Here is a 27,953-nt window from a genome sequence, read left to right as displayed (position 1 = left end):
TTTCACCATATTAAATATTAATGAAAATGCATGGCAATCAGTTCAATTCCACGTGGCTGCTTTTTTTGCGCCATCTGGAAGATAGTAAATTATGAAACAAATCCCCACAGTACCTACCAGTCTTCCCTCCAACTGTAGCTTTCAAAAGACAGGGCGAAACTATCTGTAAGAACTCAAATGAATCCTTGATCTTAGCCGTCACTGCAGACCTCATCTGAGCTTCCTTTTTATAAGTCAAATGCCCTTTATTCCAATCTATCGAAAAACCAACTTTTGTGAATGTAAATTTCATCTACAGACCCTCGAACATGTCCACCTTTGATCCTATGCCACATCTTTCAGCAGTCCAGAATTCATCAGATTTTCTTAGTACTAGCACCATCATTGCACTTACTGTCTTCTTTTCACTTCTCTGTGCTTGTATCATCATAGGACATCTACTCGAAGAGAACCGGTGGGCTAATGAATCTATCACAGCACTTCTTTTGGTATGTAAAGTTGTTCTTATTCTAGCTTGAATGGTGATTGTTTTGGTAGAATTGTGATTGATTTTGTGTGGTTTGGCTGTAGGGTTTTTGTGCTGGAGCTGTGGTGCTGTTAGTGAGTAAAGGCACTAGTTCGCGGATTCTAGTGTTTAGTGAGGACTTGTTCTTCCTTTACTTGCTTCCTCCAATAATTTTCAATGCCGGGTAAGGTCTTCTGTGATCATTTCAATCTTTTATGGTGACTTTGATGGGTTGCAACCAATGCGTTGAAGCTAAAATTGGATGGAATTTGATATCTTTGCTGCAAAACAAGTTATTTTCCAATTGGGGTTTATGTTAATTGAACCTGGGAGGTGGGATCCAGATTTTTTGCGGTTAATATGTTGTTTCAATAAGTTTTTCTAGGGAAAATAAAGTCACATAAATGAATATTGGAATCAGTTCTTGGTCTCTGAATTTTTGAAATTCTGGCTGCAGATTCCAGGTCAAGAAAAAGCAGTTTTTCAAGAATTTCACAATAATATTGATGTTTGGAATATTTGGTACAGTAATTTCATTCTGCCTCATATCACTAGGTAAGATCTACTGGTCTCTTTACTAGTTACCAGGAATGTCAATCCTGGAATTCCTCATAGTTATACATATACAGATTAATAGCTTACTAATTATGTTATCCGATATTTTCTTGGAAACTTTGCAGGTGCCATTTTGCTGTTCAAGAGAATCGGTGTGACATCCCTGAATACTCAAGATTACTTAGGTGATATAAGTGATATAATAATTCACAATTCTTCCTTTGATATGCTGCCGGCTGCATATTGATTCTCCAGTACTGACAGTTTCAGTTTCCTAATGCAGCTGTTGGTGCCATATTGTCAGCAACTGATTCTGTGTGCACATTGCAGGTATGTTTGATACAGTTCTACTGTTTGCCTAAACACATATTTGCTATGACACTAATCTATGAATTGTTTCTTGTTGTTAAAGGTTCTCAGTCAAGATGAAACACCCTTCCTCTACAGTGTTGTGTTTGGGGAGGGAGTAGTGAATGATGCTACTTCTATTGTGCTTTTCTATTCGGTCCAATCAATTGATTTCAACAACATTGATGCCACAATATCATTGAAACTGTTGGGAACCTTTCTTTACCTCTTCTTCACCAGTACCATTCTTGGTATAGTAGTAAGTCATCAAGTTTGGTTGCTTAAATTACTGAGAGATTTTTCAATGAATATGTATGCTGTCTTCCTTTTAATTTTCTATATGTCTTAGGAGGATGGGGTTTTCGGATGCTTTGAGGATGAGATGATGGCAAGGGTAGAAGATGATTGAGGAATTGCATACTAGATTATCAAAAAGCAAGAGCAAGTTTTTTCTTTTTCTTACAGTGAGATCTAGGCTAAGTCCATCTCTTGAAATTTCTTTTTTCTTCCAGACAAGAACAAGATTCTTCCTTTACTGTTATTCAGATAGATGACCTTAACAAGCGATCTGGTGTTTATTTGTGCAACAATGCCTCATTCGAAGTCCAAAATTTCCCTGGTTAGGACTTTGAGCATTAGCCAGAGTCAGAAAGCCAAATCAGCCTCACAAGTTTATCTTATTTCATGCTAAATTTGAAGTCAGTACTTTGAGGGGGCTTGATAAGGCTTCAATATATGCTAACATGCTTCCATTCTGATGTTTCAGGCTGGTCTTTTAAGTGCTTTTATCATAAAAACGCTTTACTTTGGAAGGTATGAAGGAGTACCCTGTTTCAGCCATTTGTTGAAGCTTTTGTTACTAAAAGTTGTTCTAGAACAATGAGATAATTCCCTTGCCGTTCTTAAAATATAGGCATTCAACAGACCGGGAGGTTGCTCTCATGATGATCATGGCCTATTTGTCATATATGTTGGCTGAGGTACAAATAAGAGAATATGAAAATCATCTCTTGATTCCATTTCCTTTTCTTTTGCTTTTGTAGAAAGAAAAAATCACAATGAAATTGCCACCGGAAAGCATGTCTAAGAATTGGATTCAAATCTAGCATTACAGATGGGTTATCTCTGCAAATCATGACTTGGCAGTGGATTTCTTAAAGGCAATAAACTTATTTCTTCTTGCAGCTACTGAGTCTCAGTGGGATTTTGACAATTTTCTTCTGTGGCATTGTCATGTCACACTACACATGGCATAATGTTACTGAAAGCTCAAGGGTAACAACAAAGTAAGAGCATTCTCTTTTTCTTTTCTTCCCTGATATTTGAAGATGCATCTTTGAGCATAACTGTCACCAAATCTTGATAGTTAATCAGTATGGAAGATTTTTAAAATTGTCCTAGTAAATTTGTTTGGTTTAATAGTTTGGTAACAAGTGAGAGAACATAAATTTGAGAATGCGTCACTATATTAGAGGCTTTGCTGCAAATTCTATCTAACCTGCCCTGTTGGTCTAAAGGCATGGGCATAAACGCATATGCACTTTCATTTATGTACCAGAATAGTCTTAAAATTTCTATTCAGTCCATGAATATATTAAGTAATTCTTAGACATTGCATTTGGATGGGTTTAAAGAACATGTTCGACTTCAATTTAGGATGATCTCGAACCTTAAAACTGATATTCTGGCAAGTGATTAGTTGCTGCAACTTAATATTATCCTCTGGCCAATGGTTCTGATATGTGCTAGGGATAGAGGTTGAACGAGTTTGATGGATTTCCTATGAGATGCTTTAATCCTCATTCCTTATACTGGTTGATGATTTCAGGCATGCATTTGCAACAATTTCATTCATTGCAGAAACATTTATATTCCTATATGTCGGCATGGATGCCTTGGACATTGACAAATGGAAAGCCAGCAGTGCAGGGTAATTTTCTCTTTCTGATGTATCATTTGATCAAATACTCAGTTGCTAAGTATGGAAGTTGGTTGAGTGAGCAGCTAGAATATCTTATGATTCTAACTTGCATCATATAATCTGGATTCAGCGCAGCAACTTTTCTTGCTGTCAGCTCAACACTGTTTGCATTGGTGTTGGTTGGAAGGGCAGCATTTGTGTACCCTCTGGCAAATTTCATAAACTGTATTCGGAAACGAGACAGTACAAAGATTGAGTTTAGACAACAGGTGATAATTGCAACCATCCAAGCATTTTTAGCCATTGTCAAACAGTTTCTGTTCCAAAACTTTGCTAACTCTTTGAATTCTCAGTTTATAATGTGGTGGGCAGGCCTCATGAGAGGTGCAGTTACCATTGCACTGTCTTATAACCAGGTGAGTTGTCATACTCCTAATTTTAGTTTATCAACTTAATTTGCTGCTTTCTTTGTTGATTTTAACATACTCAACTGCAGTTTTCGAACTCTGAGGATTCATCGACACATGATTCAGCACTGATGATCACCTCTACCATAATTGTAGTCCTGTTTAGTACAGTGGTAAGTTATTAGTTTAACATCCTGTTTTTCTGCAACATGTTGAACTTGTCCTGTCAGGAACATTGATATGGGGATTTTCCTGTTCTCCAACAGGTCTTTGGTTCCATAACCAAGCCTTTGATAGAAGCAGTGCTGCTAAGACATGCAAAACCCAACATCTCAGATGCTACTGATATCCCTAGCCTGGAAGACTTAAGAATCCTGTTCATTGAGAATGGTGAACCAAGTGACTTGGCAGAGAATCAACCACCACCAGCAGTCCCCAAGAGAAGTAGTTTGAGGTTGCTAATGACTCACCCTACATGGACTGTCCACTACTTGTGGAGAAAATTTGATGACAGATTCATGAGACCAGTTTTTGGAGGAAGGGGATTTGTTCCATTTGTACCTGGTTCACCCACTGGTGCAGCTGATGAACCTTCAGCACAGCATTAAAAAGAAATTTTCTATTTTTCTGATTTGTTGATTATGTTCTATTAATTTGTTTTTCCAAGCCTCACAATAAAGTCTTATGAGTATTATTTTTGTAAAGTAGTGCCAATGTAATTAGGAAAAAAAAGAAATAATCATAACACAAAAGTTTTGTTATATAAATTTGAGAAAAATATAATGTATTTACGAAATTTAAAAATTTTTCAATTTATAATAAATTAAAAGATAAATTTTGATTGAAAATGAAATTTATTTACAGTTAAGAGTATGGATTAGGAAAGATCCGATCAAGAAATTAAAACTTAAATTATATTTTTAATATTATTGAGTAATCTTGAATAATTAAATGACCGTAATTTATAAACTTATTAGATTATTATTGTCTTATAGCTAGCAGCAGCAGGCCCATTAAGCCAAAAATGCTTATGCTGCATTGATCTTGATACATCCGCGTAGTGCCACATACTTTCTCCTTAAACCCTTGGAAGAATTTCAAACAAAACCTCTCTCTCACTCTCGAATCAGCAGCACCAAATAAAGACTCTCGAGGATTTGAAGTTTGATTTTGATGAAAAGGATGGCTCTTTTACGAAGATTCAACACGATTCGTTCTCTTTATCAAACCTTTGAGCGTCGAGAATCTTCTTCATTTCTGTAAGTTCTCTTTTCCTTCTCGGAATTTACCATCTTGGGTGCTTCAAAAATTGAAAGAAAAATCTTCAATTTTCGAAGCTGTTTTGATTTTTTTTTCTTTAGATTTATTGAAATGAGGGAAATCTATTTGTGTTTTTGATCATTGGGTTTGTCTTACATTCTTAAGAACTTATTATACAATGCTCTGTTTGGTTATTGGGAAAATGAAGGAAGACCGGGGGTACATTCGATAGTAAATAGAAGAATCCCCTTTTTCAATTAAAGGGTATTTTGTTTTTCCTTATTCCCATTTTTTTGGTATTAAAGCTTAGATTTTTGCTTTTTCAGGCTCAGGAGTTCTAGAAGCTATTTCACAGGAATTTCAAATGGTTAGACAACTTCTTTTTTTTTGTCAATTTCTATTGAATCCCATAAGCTTAGTTTATTTCATGAGGTATTTTTATTTGTGACATAGAAGACTGCTCCTTTAGATCATACATTTAAGTGGTTTTCATGTCCTCAGTTCCTCAATTCAGTGGCCGTGGCATCTCTTCTTGCTTATATAGGACAGATAATAATGCTCTTCCTTGGACTTGTAGAAACACGATGACACGTCGTTCTACTATGGTAACATTATGTAGTGTGAAATGCAAAGTCAGTTTACTGTTTTTTGTGTTGGCCTTCTGATTTTAGATTGTGAAGGCAGTTAATTGGTATCTATTTCCAATCTGATTTTAGGCTGCTGAATTGTTGATCTTTTTGAATGGCAAAAAGTCTGTAAGCACACAAGCGAAAGCCCCTGCACAAGCACGGCAAATGGTGCGTGACACCTTCTGAACTGGCCATTCTCTAATTTCTACCTTTCTATTTAGATTAGGACAGGTGGTTGTTTCCTTTATGGTGGATCATTATCATACATTTTGTATGCATATATGTTTTTTTATTTGTTCTTAGTTGGACCATTGATGAATTTAAAATGGGGTTTTATTATTCAATGATTCATGTTGTTCAAAGTAAATTACGCCTGTGCTCATGTTATTTTTAATGCAGGGAGCTCTTAAAGTGTCTATGACTAGCCCTGGATTTGTCTATGAACCTTATGCACCTGGCGAATCAATCTCATTTTGGAAGAGGTTAGTCTAATTTCTGTGAAGTTGTTATCAAAGCCTATAGGTATTGCAATTTGGGTTTTTAACTAAATCAAAAGCATCAAACTTAGTTTAAAAAGAATTTTTCCGAAAGTGCCCATAGCACTATATTTAAGGTCAACTGTCTATTTTGTTGAACCTTATGGTCAAGTTTCTTTTTGAGAATTAATGTGAAGATGCAGATAAAAGGAAATGTGTAAAATTGAATTGGGAGGCTGTCATTTCAATACATAGCTTTTCTGCGAACCAGTTTAATAGCTTTCAAGAAAGCCAATTTATTATGGTCATCTGAAAGTTCAAAAATGTTCTGGTCACCATGTCTCTTACCAACATGGATGTGTAATGCGATTCTGTGAAAGTGAAAAAGCAAGATTTCTATCAAAGGAGGGCGAATTAGTCCAACTTCAAGATGCAAAATTTGTAGTAGAATTGTAAAAATCACATGGTTCATTCTCATTAGACTTATGTTCTTGTAGTGCCTTGCCAATTGAACTCACTTCGTAAAATAGATCATGAATATACTTATTCCCTCAGCTGTCTTCTGATCTCTTGTGTATTAGATATTTCACAAGAAGCGGTTGGAGAAGAACAAGAGATGATATCAAGTCGGAGGTAATCATCTTGCGTGCTTTATACAGTCTGTTCTAAGTTCTAACTCAAGTGGATAGTCTTAAACACCCTTGCTTTATGATGCCATGATGACCATCCTTTTTGTGACAACAGCTGGCCATCTTGCATGCTTTATACTTTTGTTTTCCCCAAAGATCTCCCTTCTTCCTCCTCCTTTTAATACCCTAAGTACAGAATAATGGTAATGTGAATCATGTGCAAATTGCATTGTAGGAATGCAGATATGGACTTAGAGAGATCCACTGTATCATTATCTAATAAGTCACGTTCCAGATTCTTGTTTGCAGCTCAAAAGTGCCTATGCCATTTCCAAGTTAAGGAGATCTGGATACTCAAAAAACCAGTTCTATAAGGAGGCCGTTGAACTATTCAAGGAGGTATGCATAATTCTAATACTATAAATTTGTGCAATAGGTTCATCACCTAGGTTTGTGGTTATCATTGCCTGAGAAAGAGAAGGGGTGGTTGGTGTTGCACCGACCTAAGGTGTTCTGAAATCTATATGCCAATTTGCTTTATTTTATATTTTCTTGTGGTATTGCTCATAAACTTCCACTGCTGTTCTTTCTCTCCATGCTGAAATACTTCTCATTTCTCACAGATAAACTCTCTAATGGCGAATGGTGACAAAACAACATTACGAAAAGCAGTTACGGAGAATATGTTCTCTGTAGGGTTCTATTCCTTTACATGCTGTCATGCTGTTGCTTCTCTAAGAATTTTATGTTTAATTCTATTGCATGTATTAATTTATACTTATTGTTCTTGATACATTCTTTGACTTCTAATAGGCACTCAAGAATGAAATTAAGAAAAGGGAATCTGTCTGGAGTCAGGTTTACTGGGAGATGGTTGAACCTATTGTTAAAATACGAACTTTGCGAGCTCGACTGGTTAGCATCCAACTTATCATTTGTTTTGGTGTTGATCTTCCCCATGTTGTATTTGAAGTCTTACTTTTCTATGAACTAAATAGAAAAACTCAGATCAGGATGATCAGACAAAAGCTGCTGAACCATGCTTGCTATGTGTGTGTGGTAGAAAGAAATGTTATATGGCGTTTCAGTTTGATTATTTTCAATTGCCATGAACTCTCAAAATTGCAGTAGTAGTTGATACTTTTCTTTAATAATTTATCTATGCATTGTGGTTGGAAATGGCTTTGTTTGTTTATGAATGCATTTCATATTATATAACCTGTGGAATGGGACCTTTCAGATAAGGTTGTACTATGGTGGATTTCCTATGCTTTTTGTATCATAAAGATGCTTCTGTGAAAAGAGTGGAAACACACAGATATGAAACCCTGATCTTAATTAATTGACAGACCTTTGTTTTATTTTAACTAATGGCCTGCCGTCTGATGATTGTATATTACAGATTGGTGTTGATAAGAATGACATAAATAAAGCTTTCATACAACTTACTCTTGAGTTTCTGTCTAAGCAGGTAAACTGACTCTACTTTAACTTCCTCTAAATCTTTGTTTGGCGGCACATTACATGTTTATACATATTGATGAACCTGTTTAAAGCACACCCAGTCTGCTCAAGCAAGATTGCAGCTATACCTAACATGACTGACAATTTTATATTTTGTTGTTTCTTGGCCAAAATTTTTCCTTTATTATTGATGCACAGCAACAATTGTAGAAGACCACTTCTTAATTTCCTCTAATAGATATAAGTATGGTCATTGGTTGACCTGGATAATGTCTCTGTTGTTTTGGCAGAAATTTGAAGCATATGATTCAAAAGGTGCTGTTGTTGCCGGAGATAAAACTAAGGAGGTATTGATTGTTAGTAATATTAGCATGACATAGACTCTTGATTCTTTCCTCTTTATAGTGGATCTCCTTTTGATTGATTTAATTTGTTGCAATATTCTAACTATTTTATATAAGAATTTTAAAAGTCTAAGTGGTTAGGAATCTCTTGAGGGTTAATTTAGATTGGTCAGTTAGATACTTGAAGATTCTGCAATTAACCAACTTAGAAGGTTATGTTATATAAACAAAATGCACATAACAGAAACAACCGTGTGGAACGAAAGGCATTCACAGAGTCATGTCTTTACTTAGATGATATGCTATTCACTTGCATTGGTGTATTCATGTATCACTGCTCTTGTTTTTCAAGCGCTGTCTCATCTGCATAAGTTTTGCATGTAATTCTTGCTTCTCTGTGTTTCGCCAGGTCCTTGTCCGTGATATCTGGGTGTTTGAGAAGTCTCTCTTTCATCCTGGGGCTTACTGGCGTCTTTGTGGGCGAATCAAAGTGTGAGCTAGCTATTATTGACTGCAGACCGATATTTGCCATGCTGATGACTAATAATTAATTTACTCTTACCCAATTTTGTTTGCTGGTCGTTTGGTAACTTATGCAATTAGTATAATACATGTATTCTATTCATTTTGCTCTACTCAATTTTTGACGTGAGTTCTTTAAAGAGTAATAATGGCTAGCAGTTTGCAGCTTAATGTCATATGTTTCGAATTCCTCTCCTCTCAAGCAATCCTTTTTGTACTTATGGAGTTCTTATCGGCTAATCATCAAATACCCGTCTTCCCACCCCAGATGAAGAGGAAGAACTAGCTCAGATTCAGAATTATATTCCTGTATTCATATTGCATCAATAATGGCGTTGTCCTTATTAGTAATCTTAACTCGTTAAAGAATTCCTTTCTGATATTCTTGCTACCCTCTGATGCTTTGTACAGAAGCAATAAGATAGACAAAAACTTCGGGTTTAGAACATAGTAAGTCCTTTAAGGAAAGTAGAGTATTTCTCCTTACTTCCAAGAGAAGTATTCCTCACCATCCATCAGAATTAACATTCCCCTCCATTCCCATTTGCAGATCATATTCTAAAATAATCATATTTCCTTAAAGAAATATCCCACAAAAATGGTTCAACGCTTTCTTAGCCTTTGCCACTGGCTCTACAACTTCATCATTGAATGTCTAGCAACGTATGCCATGAAAAGTGTAACGTTAGGCCATAGTTCTCATGAGGCTTCAGCTCAAGAAACACCATTTGCAGACGCAGGCTTGCAGGACAAAGTAGAGCCAGATCCAGCCCATGATCATAAAAAAGTTGCCCAAGAAATACCATTTGAAGATGCAAGTTTGCAGGACAAAGTAGAGCCAGATCCAGCCCATGATCATAAAAAAGTTGCTCAAGAAATCGGCGGTCACGGTAGCATTTCCTCCGAACCATCCAAGGAAGAGGAAAATGAAGAGGGGGCTGCAACTCAAGCTCAAGCTCCAAAGAAAATGGTTAGCATAAATGACACGGTAGAGGAGATGGCAGCAAGCAGGAAGAAAAGTAGAAAGAAGAAAAGGACAGAAAAAATGGGTTCATTTGAAAAAGAAATAGATGAGCCAAAACCTTTGAAATCGATTTTAAAGGTGGGATCTAAGCTCTTATGAACTGTAGCAGCAGTTTGGGGTTTAGCTCATTTTCCTTCTGCTTTGTTCTTTCTATATTATTGGCTAGGGAGATGGCCAAGATAACCTATTAATCTTAACAGATACTAAGATTAGTGTTATTTTGTAACTTTTACAGAAGTGAAAACAAAGCATAATAAATCTTTTCAAGTTGGTTCAGTTTCTTCCATTGATTATAGATGTTTCCTTATGGTCTGCTTGAGAAACATTCCTAATCCATAATCCTTTTTCACAAGGCCGGCAGCAAGAGCCAAAACCACAGTTGAATGCAAATCATGTTGTATTTGCATTGAGAAGTAATGCACTATTGAACTGCACTAAACTTCAGCTTTGATGCAGTTGTCACAGGCCAGTGCTGCACACCCTTCAGCACAATCTGTGGCTTGAGGTGACTGCTTTTATGCTAGGATGATTAACAGTCTACTGTTTGTGGGCTGCTGATGCTCCTATTAAACTCATTGCTGAAAGAAAGATAGATTTGGATGAATATTCTTTGCTAACGGAAAAGGAACTCGCTTCCATTTTAGAGGTATGACTGTTTGCTCTTATCTTGCTGATGAATGAGCTTATTGATGATTTAGGATTGAGATTTTTCACCTGAAGGACCTGCAAATTATCCTCACTGTAGCATCAACTTGCTCCTCTTTGCATTCTTTGGTTCTTTTTTCAGTCTCTTAAGTTACAGTCTTTTTCTTTGTAAATGAATTGCAAATTATAAACTTGAAATTAGGAAAAGAAGGTAGGATAATTACAGATGAACTTTGGGAATAGAATATTATTATATCACAGAACTTTTGAATTCAAAGAATCAGTATCTACATCAATTTTTTCTGCTATCATCATCTGAGTCGATATCAACTTTTGTGACATCTTCATCTGAGTCTAATTGGTGGTCAAAAAATGAGTTCAGATAGTAGCTACAATGATCATTCCAACTAGCCTTGTCGGAGTGGATTCGCCATTTCTGGTCTTTGATCATTTCTGGGGAGAGTCCCCATTCTAGCAACTCTTCATCGGTGTGATGGATTGCTAAGCTATATTCTCCACTGTGTCCCAATTCCATAACTCGAATCTCACAATTTCCTAGATTATTCAAGAGCTCGAATTGCTTAACCGTCCACTTGAACCACTTCATCAGAAACACCCGTGAGGCTAGCCCGTGTGAGATTATTATGAGATTCAAGTCTTGAGAAGGATCATTGTGAAGCCTGTTCAAGTCTATGTCTCTCCAGAGAGATTCAAGAAAACCTGCAAAAATTCAACATCTTTTTTCAATTTTTCTTCCATCAATCCTTCCCTAAGTACTACATATCAGAAGCATTTGCTAAGATTGAAGAATCCATCCCTTTGTCTCAAATTAACATTGTACACCACATATAAACCATATTTTAGACCCACAGATCTGTTTCCAATAGATACAATCCCCTTGAAAATTCAGAGTCACATCTGGTTCAATCCTACTTTCCTTAATTGAAGACTTTCAAAGCCATTAAACATAATTATTCTTAATTCATTCAAATTCTACACGGATGCAATGACAAAAATCAAGCCCCTTCCCTAACCAAAGGGGAGGCAATCATTTCAAAAGAATTACCCACGAGAGCCATGCACAACCACCTTAAAAAGAATCAAAGTCACCCATAAAGTAAAAAAAAAAACTGTCTCAACTTGTTCCCTAGCTTCAATTTGTTTAGATTAGAAAAATATACATATATCAAAGCAATGTATGCTCATACATAGTCAAGGAAGCAACAAAAGAAATCTTTTCTCTCTAAGATTCAAAACAGAGAGATGCAGCCAAGAACAGAAAACAAGAAGCACTTTATTTTGAGATCTTCCTACATTGATTTTGATAGTCTCTTATTTTTCCTTTCTTCTAGCGTTCACAATCAATGAAAGAACTTTCAATGTCAGTATCAACTTACTAAACTACTATAAATTACCACTACCACTTCCTTTTTCTTTCAGCATCAATTTGCTAAATGCCCATGAACCAATTCAAATCAACTAACAAACTGATTAACTAGCTGACAGACTAACTAAAGAAACAAAAAGCATCCTACTTCTCTGCAACTACATTGCTTGTATTAACCCAGAAATTCAACCAAAAAAAAAAAGTTTCAAAAAGACAGTGAAAAACTGCCAAAAGATCAGAAAACTTCTTCAAAAGTTTTAACTTTTTACAACAATTCAAAAACCATTCAATTTCCCATTTCCAAATCACCATTAGTTTCTCAAAAGAAACTCATTTTCCTAACCACCCTTCAATCAAAATGCAAACTTTACATTTGAAAAACTCAGGGATAGAAAAAACTTACTGGAAACACGATCAAAAACATCAGCAGCAGATTCACCTTCAGGGAACCTATAAAAGAACCTTCCAAACTTTTCCCTCGTCTCCTTTATAACTTTCATCCTTTCCTCCACCTGAAAATTCCCAAAGTCCTGTTCTCTAATCCTACACTCTTCCCTTACCCCAATCACCCTTTTCTTGGAAAACGATTTCCCGATCTCCCGTAGCGTGGATAGGGTGCGCTCGTAAGGAGAGACGTAGAAGTAGACCCGCCAATCAGAGCAAGACCCGTGGCCGGAGATGAGGTCCCGGAGATGGGAACCTGCCTGGCGGGCTTGGACACGGCCTTGTTCGGTTAAGGAGATCTTGTGGTCTGGGGTTGTCGAGTAGGCCGAGGTGTCTAAGTTGCCTTCGGATTCACCATGCCGGACCAGGATTATGCGTTTGGGTAACAGCCTGCAGTTATGGTGGTTATGGTTATTCTCTTGCATTTCTTTCTTTCCTTTCTTGGTGGGTTTTTTCTGGTATAAACAACAAAGGTTTTGCTATAGTAAACTCGATTTCTTGTAGTTGGCAAAGGTGGGAATTTGGGATTGGGTAGAAACTCAAAGAATGTTGGATAGAGGAAAAAAGGCTTTGATTTTCCTCCGATTTATAATGCTTTGCTTGGTGAGCTTTTCTCCAAGAAATCTCTTTCTTATCTTAGATTACGGGGCTAAGATTCCATTCTTTCTTTGTTTTCACATTTCAACAGTTCTACGGGGAACTTGGGATTTCTTTGCCCTTTTCATCAAATGTATTTCTTAGTTTTATTGGCACTTTCCTCCATTTATGAACTTTTTATTCAATATTTCTCTTCATATATTCAAGACCCAATTTCAAGATAGCTATATAGATTTAGATCCAAACCCAAAAAAGATAATGTAGATTTAGCTTTGTTAAGCAGACAAGGATTGAATGCAATCGCAATAAATGACATACACATTAATTAATTAGTCTTTTCATCTTTTCATCAAAACGTGTTAATGCGTGGAATTCCAAAAGTATTCACCGACTTGTTTGAACAGTTGATGAGAGCCATGCCAAATTTTAAGCTTCAACCGTCTTTATGATGGGAAAGGAAAATACTTACTAATATTATTGCTATTTTACAATTTATTTCTTGGCAATTTTCTAAACCCTTTCGGTTTTTCTTGATTAAACTCTCCAATGGGTTCAGAGTTAAATTGTTGTATGTATTTTCCTATTGAATACCTAAGGTTCAAATAAATTGAAAAAAGGGGGGAAATTAATTGCACCTTTTTCTTTTAATTTTAGGATCAATTTAACTAGAACTTGGCTGGAAACAACTGTTTTATGGATTTGCTTGAATCTTACAGCTCTGACGAAGATTGGATCAGGATGGAAATGCACATCCTTTTGCCGTAGTATCAATTTTAACATGTCAAACCTTTCACCTGTTATCCACCTAGGCTTGCGTAGCAGCCCTCCAGGAAAGGAAGAAAGAAGGGGAAGTAGTCTTTTGCCCATAAAAGCAAAGAGAGAGAGCTTTTCCCATTTTGACTTATGATTTATACCATCCATGTGTGGAAAAAACAATGAGCAAATTTCCCTTGCTTGAACAAGAATTCAGACACCTTTGACCAAAAAAAAATATTGGTGGCTCAAAGCAGGTTTTACTTTTCACACCAATGCTTAAAAAATATGCCAATACCCATAAGCTTTTTCTTTTGCTCTCAGTTGAGATCACTTCTCAGCCAATGCCATGCTGAGAGGTGGAAAGACCACAGAGTTAAAGAGAGGCAGCTTCCACTGGTCTATTCAAATGGACGAAGGAGGGCAAAAGGGTACTTCCAAATCCACCTCATGTGACATCGATTTTGTGGGTCCTCAAAAATCATAGTACTACTAAATAAGGAAAATGAAAAAGTACATCAAAATATTTTGGTCATCCCAAAAACACCCATATATGGATATATGTATGAGGAGCAGGAATTCTGTTACCTAGTATTTTGGAAACATAAGACCAACAAATTAGAAATGTACAAAGTGCAAACAAAATTTTCACCTTGTTATGTAAAGCGAGAAACATGGTTAGGCAGGCTGAATCTGAGATCAATTAATCAAAATCCAGTTTTGGTTTAAGTAAAGTTCTGAATTCTGGAAAGAGATCCCGTCTACAACAAGGGGAATAATACCAAAGAGAAAAGTCCTATTCTATTGAAGATTCTTGCTTCTGCATTGGTTTATTTGGTGTTTGAGAGATGTTTTGTGAAAATGGGTTATCTTATATCTACTCAATGAAGCTTTTGGGTGTCAAAAGATTCAATATTTGCACCGTTGAGTTCCGTATTTCAGCTATGGTGAAACTGCAGTGATGATAACATTTGTGGTTCAAAAGAGGGGTTAGTATGGGGAAGTTCCTCAGTGGATTTGTATTGCCTCTGCTGCTTTTGACAGGTTTGCATGCATGCACCACTCGAGTTCTCATAGCAATTTTTTCATTCTTGTCAGGGAAATTTAATGTGGGTTTGTTTTTCATATTGGCAATTCCATTTTTAAGATAATGAAAGAAGCAAAATATTTCCATCTGTAAGTGAAAAGGATTAGCTAAGAGAAACCCAGCCAAATGTTTAAGCAGTAAATGAACAAAAACAAAAGAAAAAAACTGTGAACTGTGTTCATTTCCTTGTGGCAGCTGCTTTGCTAAATTGGAGTTTGATATCTCTGGTTGATCTGTTAGCCTTTCTCTTCATTCAGTATGCAGCTCCAAAAATTGGTAAGCAGTCTAGTAGTTTATTTCTGTCTTCTATTGTTAATCATGACAATTTTTTCTGCAAAAGTTTGCTGCACGAAGGTTTGTTTCTTCCTTTTCTGAGACTATTTAAATCCTATTGTTTGCGGGGAAGGAGGGCTTCTGCTTGCATGTGAAAGGCGAGAGATACAAAGCCTGAGTTGTCAGTATTTATTCGTATATGGGGCTTAATCAGGAATTCATTTCTGGAAGTAACTGTGTTCCTTTCAATTTTTTAAAGCAACCATGGTTAACCTTGGCAATTGCCAATACTTCAACTTGTCTTTCTGTTTGCCATACATTGTCTATTCATCTTGATTTTTGATGTTTTCCATTTCAATATTGTCAACAGTTGGAATAGTTCATACGAAAGAAATTTTGAGTCCTATTCTTGATTAGAATACTTTAATAATTGGATTAGTTCTTCAGTACATTTTGATTCATGCCATAAATGACTAACAAAAGAGCACAGATAGTTGTTCAGAAGGATTTTAGCATGAAGCACAGCAGTGTTTTTCATTTGTACAATCTTTTCCCCCTTCTGATTTAGAATCATTTTCGTTCTGTAAGACTAGAATTTCTAAGTATTTTTGTCGTGTGATAGGTTTTCGGTTCCAAAGGCAATCTCCATTATCATGGTATACCCTTATCTTTTCCTTGCTGACTGTTCTATCACACGCCATATTTCACATTGTTTGGGTCGTGAAAGAAGACCGGTGGAGCATTTCTGAAGCTCAATGGGCAAGGCTAATCGGTTTCCTAAGGTAAAATCTAATGCATGAAGTATACTTTCTGTTCCATTTTCTCTATACTTCACACATTAAAATGGGATGATTTTGCAGAGATCAGTCTTGGACCTTTCCATCCGTAACATATTTCTTGGTAGTACAAGTACTAGCAGCTTTAGTTGCGTTATATGAAATCTACGGTAGTAGATATGGCATGGATCCAAAGAGAGTTTCTTTTTGGGGGCATCTCTATTCCTTTATCTTACATATAGGTACACCTCTCGTATGACCGTCTTACTAATTCTCTTATTACTTCTATTTTGTTTTCTGTTTATGAATTCATACGCTTTTGGATTTACCCTTCCTTTCTTTCAAAAAGGAAAAAATGAAAACAAATGCAGTTTGGTTGGTAATTGGTATATATGCATACTAGTTTAATAGATCATCAATTTGTTCATAGATAAATCATGTGAAGCAAGAGCTAGACCTTGGAACTAAGCCTAAGGATTTTGAACCAGAAGCCCTCTTGTTTGATATTGAAAGGATCAAAACTTAATGCTTTCTTCATGGATGGTCCATTGTGTAATGAACGGTTTACTGATATGGTTAATTTTAGTGTATGATTGTATTAAGAAAATCTTGAATTTTAGTTCAATCCAGTTTTCTCATCAAGAAAGTTGATAGGTATTGTTTGGTTTGAGTTTGTCGAAACATTTGAAGTTTACTTGCTTTTTAATCTTAAATCACTTGAGTTCTTCAACCATGTTTGTAGCAATTTGGTGTTGTTGAGTTAAAGCTTGATGTCTCCCATTCCTATATATAATTACATATGCCTTAGATTTTGACTTGAAGTTCTCTTTCTTGTTTCTTTTCCTGGAAGGTTCCCATCTCAGGGTTTTATGCTGCTTATTGTTACCTGCTGTACAGCTTGTTGTGGGAATTAGTCATCCCTCTTGGGCTTCTTTACCATTTTTCATCTGTAGTAGTATTGGACTTGTTGATTGGTCTTTAACAAGCAATTTTCTTGGCCTTTTCAGGTAAGTATGTTATAACTCCTATAGTTGGCTGATCAGATTACATACTTAATGTTCTCTGGTTCACTTAGTAACCTTTTGCTCTCTGGTTTGCAAGGTCTTGGAGGTATCTTTTGTTGTATGCGGGCTTGAACATCGTCTTGCTTTATGTATACCAACTTCCCATGGAATTTTCTGGGATCTTTCAGTGGCTAGCTGATTTCATTGGACTCTATAAGATATCTGCCAAGTCAGAGTGGTCAGAAGTTTGGTCCGGTCTTTCTCTTCTACTCTTTTACATCATTGTGAGTATAACTTGGTGCTTAACTTCGGAGCTATTGTGTCCATTGTGTTTCATTATTGATCTATGACCTTGATTGTCATTTTCTTAACTGTAGATATAAGTTATTCATTTCTGTAATTCTCTATTTATTTGGCAGCTATCTTGGATTAGATGTGATCTTATAGAAATGGATTTCATCATGTCCACAAGAGCAAGCAGCTTGACCGAGCAACTTCTTCCTTCAAAGCATTCATTTTTTATTCGTGAATCAAGGTATTTGAAGCGGGTGGTTATCCAATCTAGACTAATTTACCAGTTTAGTTTGATTTGTTAAACACATTGTGGTTGGTTTTGCTTTTGAAGTTTTCAGAAACAGCAAAATGTCAAACCATGCACACCTTGTATTCATGAGTTTGATATTCAGCATGATATCCAGAGCCATAAGAAAGTTGTTTTGATATTTACCATTACATAACATTTGATTGGTTAACTAAAACTTCTGTGCATCTCATGAAATGCACTAAAATGTGTAGTTTTAACTCTCTCTCTGGCTAATGCTTTGCAGATCTGGGGTTAGGCACACAAATATTTTGTTGAGAAGACCAATCTTACGGACATTTGGCATTAACTTTTTTACTTATGGTTTTCCAGTAAGTACTGTACTACAATATTTCTTGTCTCTTATAGAACTTTCCCCATTTATGTATTACCTTCCGGAATGTAGGGGTGAGTCCCATGAGAACTGTTTTTGTTTCAACCATTACCAGCTATAGAAGACATCAATGGATAGCAGGGTCATTAGTAATGTTTGCCTGTAAATTTTTTTAGTGAGTGTGACAGATCATAGAGTTGTTTCAAACCCTTTTCTAATTTCTTCCATATAGAATTCATTTTGACAGAGTTTAGTAATTTCATAGAGGTTGTTTTGTCTTGCTTGTAGTTGCAAAATGTACCAGCAGAATTTGGATTTTGTGTTCTTAAGAGTATTCAATGTTGAATATGGCAGATTTCCTTGCTTGCTCTTTCTTTTTGGAGTTTCCACTTTGCAAGTCTCTGCGCATTTGGACTTCTAGCATATGTTGGCTATGTTCTATATGTCTTCCCCTCCATGTATCACTTGCACCGGTTAAATGGCTTGCTTCTTGTTTTCATTCTCTTGTGGGCTGTTAGCACATACATCTTCAACATAGCTTTCAGTGTCCTTAATAAGGAAGAGTGGCAGGTAGTATTCTTGCCTGTATTCTCTGATTGCATTTGATATAATCATATAATCTTTGACATAAGGTGTTTGGGAAAAAATGTTTTCAGGACATGGAGATTTGGGAAACTATTGGCTTATGGCACTACCCTATCCCAGGATTTTATCTACTGGCACAATTTAGCCTAGGGGTTCTTGTTGCTTTGAGTAATCTTGTGAACAATTCTGTTTTCCTGTACTTGTCAGACAGGGATGGGCCATCTTCAAGTGATGATTCCACTTTAGATGGTGAGGAAACTGAAAAGTCTATTGATTCCTACCTAGGATTCTTTTACTTAAAGCATGGCATAATCTGTTTCAATTAAGGTGAAAATGTCTGTCTTTGATATCTTTCTATGCAATAAAATGCATCCTAGATCTTTCTTCCATTTCAAGCCTCCTTTTCTTTGACTATCAAACGGTTGAACTCTTTGCTTATATTAGCTTAAAATGTCAATTGCCATGTTTACCTGCCAATGTTACCTGGTAGCTATAATTTCTTAACCCTCTTATTACATCTTTAAACACTGAATTATTCTTCACTGTTGCTTGTTATGATGCTTCTTGTTTTAGTTTTCAGCGTGAGGTTAAATCCTCTTCTTATGTCTGCTTCTCATGAATGTTCCCAACAAAAGTTTGAAATTGGTTCTTCCATTTCAGAGAGAGAAGAAACAAAGGTACTGATTGTAGCTACTATAGTATGGGGACTGCGCAAAACTTCTCGTGCTCTCGCACTGTTGCTATTGTTTCTTATTGCATTAAACCCTGGCCTCATTCATGCCTTATATAGTAAGTTGAGTCACCATATTTTCTCATTCTGCAATTTAATTAGAAAAGAATATAGTTATACTAACTATGATCTTTCTGCTCTATATCTCAGTGGCTTTTTTCTTGATATTTCTATTAAGCCACACTGTTGGTAGGAAAATACGGCAATGCCTACTTCTTTTATGTGAGGCACATTTCACACTATTATATGCTCTTCAGCTTAATCTGCTCTCCACTGCCATGGAGAAGACAGACTCGATTGCTATGAGAATTCTCTCACAACTAGGTAGGTGTATTAGGCTCTTTCCTTATCTATTTATGTGTACAAGCAAGTTGTTTCTTTTGGAGAAATACTTAAATTCATAGATTTCCTTTATAATTTTAATGTTTATGGTCAATGATGGGTACATATGGATAATTTATTGAGACATATCAACATTTGTTGATGATTTGCTGTAGGTTCCTTTACTCATGCTAATTCTGGGGACTTACTGAAGATAGCTGTGCTTGCATGCTTTTCTGCCATTCATAATCATGGGTTTGAAATGTTGCTCTCGTTTTCAGCAATCGTTCAACACACTCCTTGGCCTCCAATTGGGTTTAGCATCTTGAGAGCTGGTTTGCTCAAATCTATTATTTTGTCAGTTTATACTAGAGCCTCAGGAGAGAGCCAGGAAACTAACTTTTCTCATGGTATTACTCATCCAAGGTTGAAGATATCTGACAATGCATGCTTTGATCTTCTCTCTGCCATGAATATAAGTGCCTTGAATCTCCTTCACACACACACACACACACACACACAAGTTACATATTTCTGTTTTGATCATAATAACTGGAATAAAATTATTAAGGATCTTATTGGTTGCATTTTTGTTTGATCTTACAGAGAGAATAATAGGATCATATCTGAATGCAATTGGTGAGAAGTTTTTATCACTGTATCGATCATGTGGAACTTATGTTGTCCTTCTCACAATCCTTCTCACGGTTTACTTAGTAACACCTAACTATTCTTCATTTGGTTACCTGTTCTTCCTTTTACTGTGGATGACTGGAAGACAACTTGCAGGGAAGACAATAAAGCGCCTGTGGCTACCCCTGAAAATTTATGCTGTTGCAGTGTTTTTGTTCATATATGGGTTATGTGTGTTCCCTTGGCTTCGGCAAAGGTTGTCCAGGATGGTTGATCTTTCTTCTGCCTTTGGTTATAACCCAGAGGCTTCAATGTTTAAAAACATTTGGGAGTCCTTAGCTGTGTTAATTGTGATGCAACTATACAGTTATGAGAGGAGGCAAAGCAAATACTTCAAATTAAGGGATGATGTGCCAGAAACTGGAGCTTTTACTTTTCTCAAGCGTCTTCTAATCTGGCACAGTGAAAAGATACTATATCTTGCCATATTTTATGCATCTTTGTCTCCAATTAGTGCATTTGGGTTTTCCTACCTTTTTGGATTAGTCATTTGTTCAATTACACCAAAAGCTTCTCACATCCCTTCGAAGCTCTTTCTGGTTTACTCAGCATTGCTTGTGATGTTTGAGTATCCTTTCCAGATGTGGGGTTACAGGGCTGAGATGTTCCCTGGTCAAAAGCACTCTTCTGTTTCACTTTTCCTGGGCTTGCAGGTGTACAAACCCGGTTTCTTGGGTGTAGAATCGGGCTTGAGAGGAAAAGTGCTGGTTATTGTTGCATGTATTATGCAGTACAATGTCTCTCATTGGTTGGAAAAGATGCCCTGCAACTTTGAAAATGGAGGATGGTGGAAGGATCCTTGTGCTTTGTTTATGTCATCAGAAATAGCCCCAAACAAAGCCACCATTTTTACCGGAGAAAGAAAAGGTTTAGATGCCAATCCACTATTAGGCAAAAAGTATAAAGCAAGAAGCCATTCATGGCCATCTCTTAACACTAGCTTTTCTCAAGGTATGGATCCCATAGGAGGCCATAAAGGCAGAAACCAATCAAACAGGTGCTTACAGGAAAGTTCCAAAGATAACCATAAGTGGAATAGAAGGCAAATTCATGTCTTGAGAAAGGAGAGGCTGGCAATGCAGAAGGCTAGCCTGAAAATATATTTGAAGTTCTGGATAGAGAATATGTTTAGTATCTTTGGCCTTGAGATTAACATGATTGCCTTGCTTCTTGCCAGCTTTGCTGTGCTGAACGCTATTTCTTTGCTTTATATTGCATCACTTGCTGCTTGTGTTCTTTTAAATCGGCAGGTCATACGTAAAGTATGGCCAATGTTTGTTTTCTTGTTTGCTTCTGTTTTCACACTTGAGTACTTGGCAATTTGGTTGAATCTGACTTCTTGGAAGCATCTTTCCCTGGCTAAGGCTGAAGTGCTTTGCAATGACTGTTGGAGAAGCTCTGATCTTCACTTTGACTACTGCAAAAGTTGCTGGCTAGGTATCTCTCCTATGAAATGCTCTGCATAGTGGTTTAGTAGGCAAAGCTACTTCATTTATATATAAACTGCTTTAAACCTCAACACAAGCAAGTTGATGATGGTTTTAATTTCTGTTTCAAGCGTCATAAGAGAGGATAGTTATTTATCTTGTATATATAAAATGAGTAATTGCATTGCTTCAAAGGCCTAATTAGAGTTTACATACTTGCAGAAAGTACTCTTTTCTATGAGATAAAGCAATTTCTGCTTATGGTTAGGAGTCAACCATGGTTATCTTATACATTGTTACCTTCAATGATCAAACTATTTAGCATCATGGGTTTGTGTGTACTGCCATGGCTTTTGTTTCCATATCTTGACTCCACCATTCGTGAAACTTTTTGCAGGAATCATAGTAGACGATCCCAAAATGCTTATCAGCTACTATGCAGTTTTCATGTTTTCTTGTCTCAAACTTCGTGCTGATCGCTTGTCCAGTCTCTCAGAGTTTCAGACATATAAGCAAATGATGTCTCATTCTAAACATGCATCTGGTCTGAGTGATCTCTCATTTGAAACAAAAGTCTTGTGGACATTTCTTGACTACCTGAGGCTTTACAGTTATTGTCATTTACTGGATCTTGTGCTTGCTTTGATTTTGATCACGGGAACCCTAGAGTATGATATTCTTCACCTTGGATACCTTGGATTTGCTCTAGTTTTCTTCCGAATAAGGCTTCAGATACTAAAGAAGAAGAATAGCATCTTCAAATTCTTGCGGATTTACAACTTTGCTCTAATTGTCCTCTCTCTTGCATATCAGTCTCCTCTTGTGGGTGATTTTTGTGAGGGGAAATGCGAAATGGTAGATCGCATTAGCAAAGTGATTGGCTTGTATAAATATGGATTTCAAATACCATCCAGATTTGCACTTGTTGAGATTGTAATATTTATGCTGGTTGCACTTCAGTCATACATGTTTTCATCCTTGGAGTTTGATTATGTGTCAAATTATCTTGAAGCCGAACAGATTGGTGCTTTAGTGCGTGAGCAGGAGAAGAGGGCTGCATGGAAGACTGCACAGTTGCAACACATACGTAAATCTGAGGAGCAGAAGCGCACGCGTAATTCACAAGTGGAAAAGATCAAATCAGAGATGCTCAACTTGCAGATCCAACTTCACAGCATGAGAACCACTAATTGTGGTAACACCTTTCCTGAAGGCAAAGACAACAGAAAAAGGAACCCTTCTGTAAATCTAAATCCAGCTCAGACTACCCCTGACAAAAGGGATACCGGTTTCAAAAAAAAGGATCGTACTCTAAGCCTTGATTTTGTATTTACTCATGATATGAATGAATCTCCTAGAAGTGAAAGAACTGGAGTTCTGTCTGCAGTGGACTCCAGAAAGCAGTCAATAGATTCACTTTTTGAGATCACTGAACTGAAGGACACAACTAATGATAACATGTTCTTCCATTCCGATGTAAGACCTCAGGAAATATCCAAATCCAAGAGAAATCCACTAATATCAGCAGTACAACTGATAGGTGATGGGGTTTCACATGTGCAATCTCTTGGTAGTATAGCAGTCATGAATCTTGTGAACTTCCTGAAAATTGAACATGGAAAACCAGATTTAGCTGAGCATTCTTCAGATGATGAGGTATATTATGAGATAGAGAATCAGGATTTTGGCAGTGAACATATTGAGCAATCACATTCCATACAATCTGATAGTGAGAGGAACATGTCTAATGTTGCGTGCCTACAAATCAGGATCATACTCCACTATATTTGGGACCAAATGAGATCAAATAATGATGTTGTTTGTTACTGTTGCTTTATTCTGATTTTCCTATGGAATTTTAGCTTGCTTTCTATGGTTTATCTTGCGGCTCTCTTCTTATATGCTCTCTGTGTAAACACTGGTCCAAGCAATATGTTCTGGGTTATTATGCTAATTTACACCGAGGTGTGCATTTTGCTTCAATACTTATATCAAATCATTATCCAACATTGCGGGATGATTTTTGAAGCCAGACTGCTTCAGGAGTTGGGATTTCCTGCACACAAGATCATGTCATCTTTTGTGATCTGCCACTGCCCTCTTTTTTTAGTGTATTTGTTTACTCTCTTACAGTCTGCCATAACTGCCAGCGATGGTGAATGGACGGTAGCAACAGAGTTCAGCTTTACAAAAAAAAATGCTTACCAGGAAATGGCTGCATACAATTTTGGTTTCATTGAGAGAATAAAGGGACTGCTTTTACCCATAAGAAATGTGATGGAAGTGTTGATTAGAAACCTTTACAGTTACTGGAAATCTCTGACGCAGGGAGCAGAAACTCCCCCTTACTTTGTGCAGCTATCTATGCGAGTCAACTTACCACCTGAGGATAGCATTCAACCGGAGACAATTGAATCAAAAATGAACAAGTTGCTGAAGATCATGCATGATAGAAGATGCAGGGAGAACCTCAACAATTATCCTGCAAGTAGAGTTCGAGTTCAAAGCATTGAACGAAGTCCAGAAAATGTAAATGTAGCTCTGGCTGTTTTTGAGGTGTTATATGCCTCCCCTTCAAGGAAATCTTCCTTTCCACAATGGCAAAGGTCGCTAACTCCAGCAGCTGATGTAACCAGTGAGATTCTAGCGGCTTACCATGCTGGTATCTTTAAAGAAATAGGGTTCCCTTACATGATACTTTCCGTAATTGGTGGAGGTAAGAAAGATGTAGATTTGTATGCCTATGTCTTTTGTGCAGATTTGGTTGTTTTCTTCTTGGTGGCAATTTTCTACCAATCAGTTATAAAAAATAACAGTGAGTTCCTTGAAGTATATCAGTATGAAGATCAATTCCCAAAGGAGTTTGTCTTTGTCTTAATGGTATTCCTCTTTCTCTTGACACATTCATCAGAATTTTATAATTGAAGTTCCTTTTTAGGCCATTTTCTACAGTTAAGACCCGCTACTTTACATGGCAGTTGAATGTGTACATATAAAAAAAGCGGGAGCTATCACCATGTATCTGATTTCCTGGATCAGGTCTAGGATTCTATGATGGCAGCATTCTATGTACTTTTGTTGTGGTCTTGTAACTGTGAATCTAAACTATAAAAATGATCACATGACACAGAATTGTCTATCCAGAAAACATCATGTATTGCTTAAAATGAACTCTTTCCTGGTGCTTGTATCACTTAGTTTGATCAACTGTATGAACATTTGATATTAACATATGGGAATGCACCCCTCTTTCCCTTTAGTCTGTATGTGAAACAAGCTTCTGTATCATACCAGAATTCTCCATCTTAAAGCTTCTGTAAGTTGATGATTTAAAAGGTTAGAGATTTGTTTCCCCATTGCAGGTTATTTTTTTCTTGATCGTGCTCGATCGCATCATTTACCTCTGTTCATTTGCCACTGGGAAAGTTTTCTTCTATCTTTTCAGTCTTGTCCTCTTCACATACTCTATCACAAACTACGCTTGGCACATGGAGCCTTCAGACAAACATGCTGGAAAGTTTGCGCTCCGTGCTATTTACCTCATGAAGTTGATCTCCCTGGCTCTGCAGGCCATACAAATTCGCTTTGGGATTCCACATGAAAGCAATTTGTATAGGCAATTTTTAACAAGTAGCATTTCTCAAACAAACTTCTTGGGTTTCCGAATTTATCGTGCTTTGCCATTCCTTTACGAACTTCGATGTGTACTTGATTGGTCTTGCACAACCACATCGTTGACCATGTATGATTGGTTGAAGGTAAGTCCAGACCACCTAGCAACTTTCTGCTACAGACATGAAGCACACTCATACTTACAAGTTCCTTTTCCTGAAATCCAGCTGTTTTTCCTTCACAAAACTTGTAAGCTTGATTACTTTTGGATCTAATATTTACTTTCTCTCTAGTTGGAGGATATCCATGGAAGCTTGTTTCTTGTCAAATGTGATGCGGATCTAAATAGAGCTAAACACCAACAAGGACAAAAGCAGACAAAAATGACCAAGTTTTGCAATGGCATATGCTTGTTCTTCATACTGATATGTGTGATATGGGCCCCTATGCTGGTAAGAATCCTCAAAGTCAATTCTAGCTTTTGAAGTTCTGTAGCAAATTCTAGATTTCCTGGGAAAACTCCCCAGCATCAACCACTGATCTATACAGTGTTGGGGGGCGGGGGTTGTGTTTTGACAGATGTACAGTAGCGGTAACCCTACAAATATTGCAAACCCCATTAGAGAAGCCAGTGTTCGGATTGACATAAAGACAAGTAGTGGAAGGCTTACCTTGTTTGAGACCACTTTGTGCGAAAAGATCTCATGGAATGAAGTAAAACAACATATTGATCTTGATCCTCAAGGTTACTTAGATAATTACAATGAAGTGGACATTCAACTCATATGCTGCCAACCTGATGCAAGCAACCTGTGGCTTGTTCCCCCGGTGGTGCAGGCCAGATACATCAAATCTCTAGGGTGGAGCATGGACATTGTTTTCTCTTGGCAATTCACAAGAGATAGACCTAGAGGGAAGGAGGTCGTGAAACATGAAGTGCTTGTTGCAGATCAGGATCTTCCTCAATCAGCAGAAGTGATGCAAGTTCTTAATGGTACTGCCAATAGTTTTAGGATGTTTAACATCTATCCAAGATACTTCCGGGTTACTGGCTCTGGTGATGTTCGGTTTCTCGAACAGGCGGTATGCCATTTTCAATACCTTGTTTTGCAAATTTTGTCAGTTAGATTCATCTGCTATGCTATCTGTCTGGAGACAACGTTAAACAAAGTACATTTTACAGGTAGATCTGATAAGTGGGGATCTGGTTCTCAACCGTGGGAATCCAGAATGGTGGTCCTTTTATGATCTTGGTGCCTCGGATGGAACAGGATGTGGTGAGTTTGCAGGACCAATGGCCATCATTGTATCTGAAGAAACACCACGTAAGTTCCAAGGGAGTGATCATAACGTTGCACTATCTTTTCTCTTTTTTACTTCAATTGATTCCCCTTCTACGGATCTTTGTTTGTTCAGAGGGAATCATCGGGGATACACTAAGCAAATTCAGCATATGGGGTCTGTACATAACCTTTGTGTTAGCTGTTGGCCGTTTCATCAGGCTACAATGCTCTGACCTGAGAATGAGAATACAATTTGAGAACCTCCCCTCTTGTGACAGGTAATACATGCAAGTTCATGTCTGAAACACAAACAATGCAGCTGAAGCTTGACACTGACAAAAACCCTGGGGCTTTTAATTCTGTTCCAACATTGAAGTTGAAACAAGCTGACATATTTGTGTTGGTTCACTCAGGTTGCTGGCAATCTGTGAGGATATATATGCAGCAAGAGCTGAGGGTGAGCTTGAGGTGGAAGAGGTCCTCTATTGGACACTTGTCAGTATCTATAGATCTCCCCATATGCTGCTGGAGTACACCAAGCCTGACTAGCTACATCATCAACAACAGCCAACAGCCAACGGCCAAATTTGGGGCGTTGGATTTTGCAGTTTAATTCGTGTACAAGCTTACAAAGCTAGAAGAGTGATCTGTAAAGTTTCGCTCTGTTTGTTCTTCCTCACCCATGTATAGGTTGTTAACTCCTCGAGAGGACGCTACATTTGCAAAAATTTAAGTGCTCAAATTAATTCAGAATACATTTTTGACCTCTTTAATGAATATATTAAAGGTTTGTTAAGTAATAATTATTAGGTAAATTATCCCTCTCGTCCAAATTTTAAATAAATTTATTAATTTTTAAAATAAACATTCTACTTTAATGTATAAGTATCATTAATAAAAAAAATTAAAATAATTTTTTAATTTAAAAACTATTATTATATAATTTTAAAAAATAACTATTAGGATTTTTTATTTTTTTTTAAAAATAAAAATTATATAATAATAATTTTTAAAATCAATAAAAATAAAATTATTTTTTAATATTATTATATTATCACATTAATAAAAATATTAATGATTCATTTACAGGATTTACGTATTCAATAAAAATTTAAAATTTAAATTAAAACTTTAAAATGATATATTTGATCCTAATTATTAAAATTATATGATGATCAATACATATAGTATAATATCATATTAATAAAATTTTATTATATCTTGATTATAAAAAATAATCGTTTGATTTGTTGCGAATATGATACCATGCACTTAAGTTTATATTATCTTTGTTACATTTTATAAAATAAATAAACATTTAAAAAATTATATTTCAAA

At 36.6% G+C, this 27,953-nt stretch overlaps 5 protein-coding genes across 5 annotated transcripts; 4 read left to right on the top strand and 1 right to left on the bottom strand.

Moving 5' to 3' along the window:
* The first annotated feature begins 141 nt into the window (after window positions 1–141).
* On the top strand, window positions 142–4,389 carry LOC110415873 (sodium/hydrogen exchanger 1-like). Its single transcript, XM_021427631.2, has 14 exons — window positions 142–488; window positions 571–689; window positions 963–1,060; window positions 1,186–1,245; window positions 1,344–1,390; window positions 1,473–1,667; window positions 2,175–2,221; window positions 2,322–2,388; window positions 2,594–2,694; window positions 3,237–3,338; window positions 3,460–3,598; window positions 3,683–3,745; window positions 3,826–3,909; window positions 4,003–4,389. Exons 1-14 carry the CDS (start codon window positions 309–311, stop codon window positions 4,342–4,344), a joined length of 1,644 nt encoding a protein of 547 aa, XP_021283306.1. The 5' UTR covers window positions 142–308; the 3' UTR covers window positions 4,345–4,389.
* Window positions 4,390–4,572: 183 nt separating this feature from the next.
* Window positions 4,573–9,186, top strand: LOC110415884 (Mitochondrial inner membrane translocase complex, subunit Tim44-related protein). Its single transcript, XM_021427649.2, has 12 exons — window positions 4,573–4,995; window positions 5,323–5,363; window positions 5,498–5,601; window positions 5,713–5,793; window positions 6,025–6,107; window positions 6,683–6,734; window positions 7,040–7,129; window positions 7,354–7,422; window positions 7,544–7,645; window positions 8,133–8,201; window positions 8,485–8,541; window positions 8,948–9,186. The coding sequence occupies exons 1-12, from the start codon at window positions 4,910–4,912 to the stop codon at window positions 9,032–9,034; spliced, it is 921 nt and encodes a 306-aa protein (XP_021283324.1). The 5' UTR covers window positions 4,573–4,909; the 3' UTR covers window positions 9,035–9,186.
* Window positions 9,187–9,390: 204 nt separating this feature from the next.
* On the top strand, window positions 9,391–10,444 carry LOC110415893 (uncharacterized). The gene is made up of 2 exons (XM_021427655.2): window positions 9,391–9,510; window positions 9,611–10,444. Exon 2 carries the CDS (start codon window positions 9,659–9,661, stop codon window positions 10,181–10,183), a length of 525 nt encoding a protein of 174 aa, XP_021283330.1. The 5' UTR covers window positions 9,391–9,510; window positions 9,611–9,658; the 3' UTR covers window positions 10,184–10,444.
* Window positions 10,445–10,969: 525 nt separating this feature from the next.
* LOC110415883 (phosphoglycerate mutase-like protein AT74H) lies at window positions 10,970–13,326 on the bottom strand. Its single transcript, XM_021427648.2, is given in 3 exon segments — window positions 10,970–11,029; window positions 11,031–11,449; window positions 12,520–13,326. Coding segments are annotated over 3 exon segments (930 nt in total). The 5' UTR covers window positions 12,986–13,326; the 3' UTR covers window positions 10,970–10,984.
* Window positions 13,327–14,863: 1,537 nt separating this feature from the next.
* On the top strand, window positions 14,864–27,316 carry LOC110415894 (piezo-type mechanosensitive ion channel homolog). The gene is made up of 21 exons (XM_021427656.2): window positions 14,864–14,954; window positions 15,193–15,273; window positions 15,893–16,052; window positions 16,131–16,288; window positions 16,897–17,053; window positions 17,148–17,334; window positions 17,470–17,585; window positions 17,878–17,962; window positions 18,319–18,534; window positions 18,621–18,798; window positions 19,210–19,338; window positions 19,430–19,603; window positions 19,777–20,010; window positions 20,207–21,730; window positions 22,118–24,600; window positions 25,083–25,478; window positions 25,626–25,784; window positions 25,912–26,415; window positions 26,516–26,657; window positions 26,749–26,893; window positions 27,029–27,316. Exons 1-21 carry the CDS (start codon window positions 14,906–14,908, stop codon window positions 27,162–27,164), a joined length of 7,413 nt encoding a protein of 2,470 aa, XP_021283331.1. The 5' UTR covers window positions 14,864–14,905; the 3' UTR covers window positions 27,165–27,316.
* Window positions 27,317–27,953: the final 637 nt, after the last annotated feature.

This window comes from Theobroma umbraticum, unplaced genomic scaffold (assembly GCF_002168275.2).
Source record: "Theobroma umbraticum cultivar Fairchild unplaced genomic scaffold, ASM216827v3 scaffold_147.0, whole genome shotgun sequence".
In the NCBI taxonomy this organism is placed as follows: domain Eukaryota; kingdom Viridiplantae; phylum Streptophyta; class Magnoliopsida; order Malvales; family Malvaceae; genus Theobroma; species Theobroma umbraticum.
Note: the sequence above shows the minus strand (reverse complement) of the source record. Positions and strands in the feature narration are given on the sequence as shown.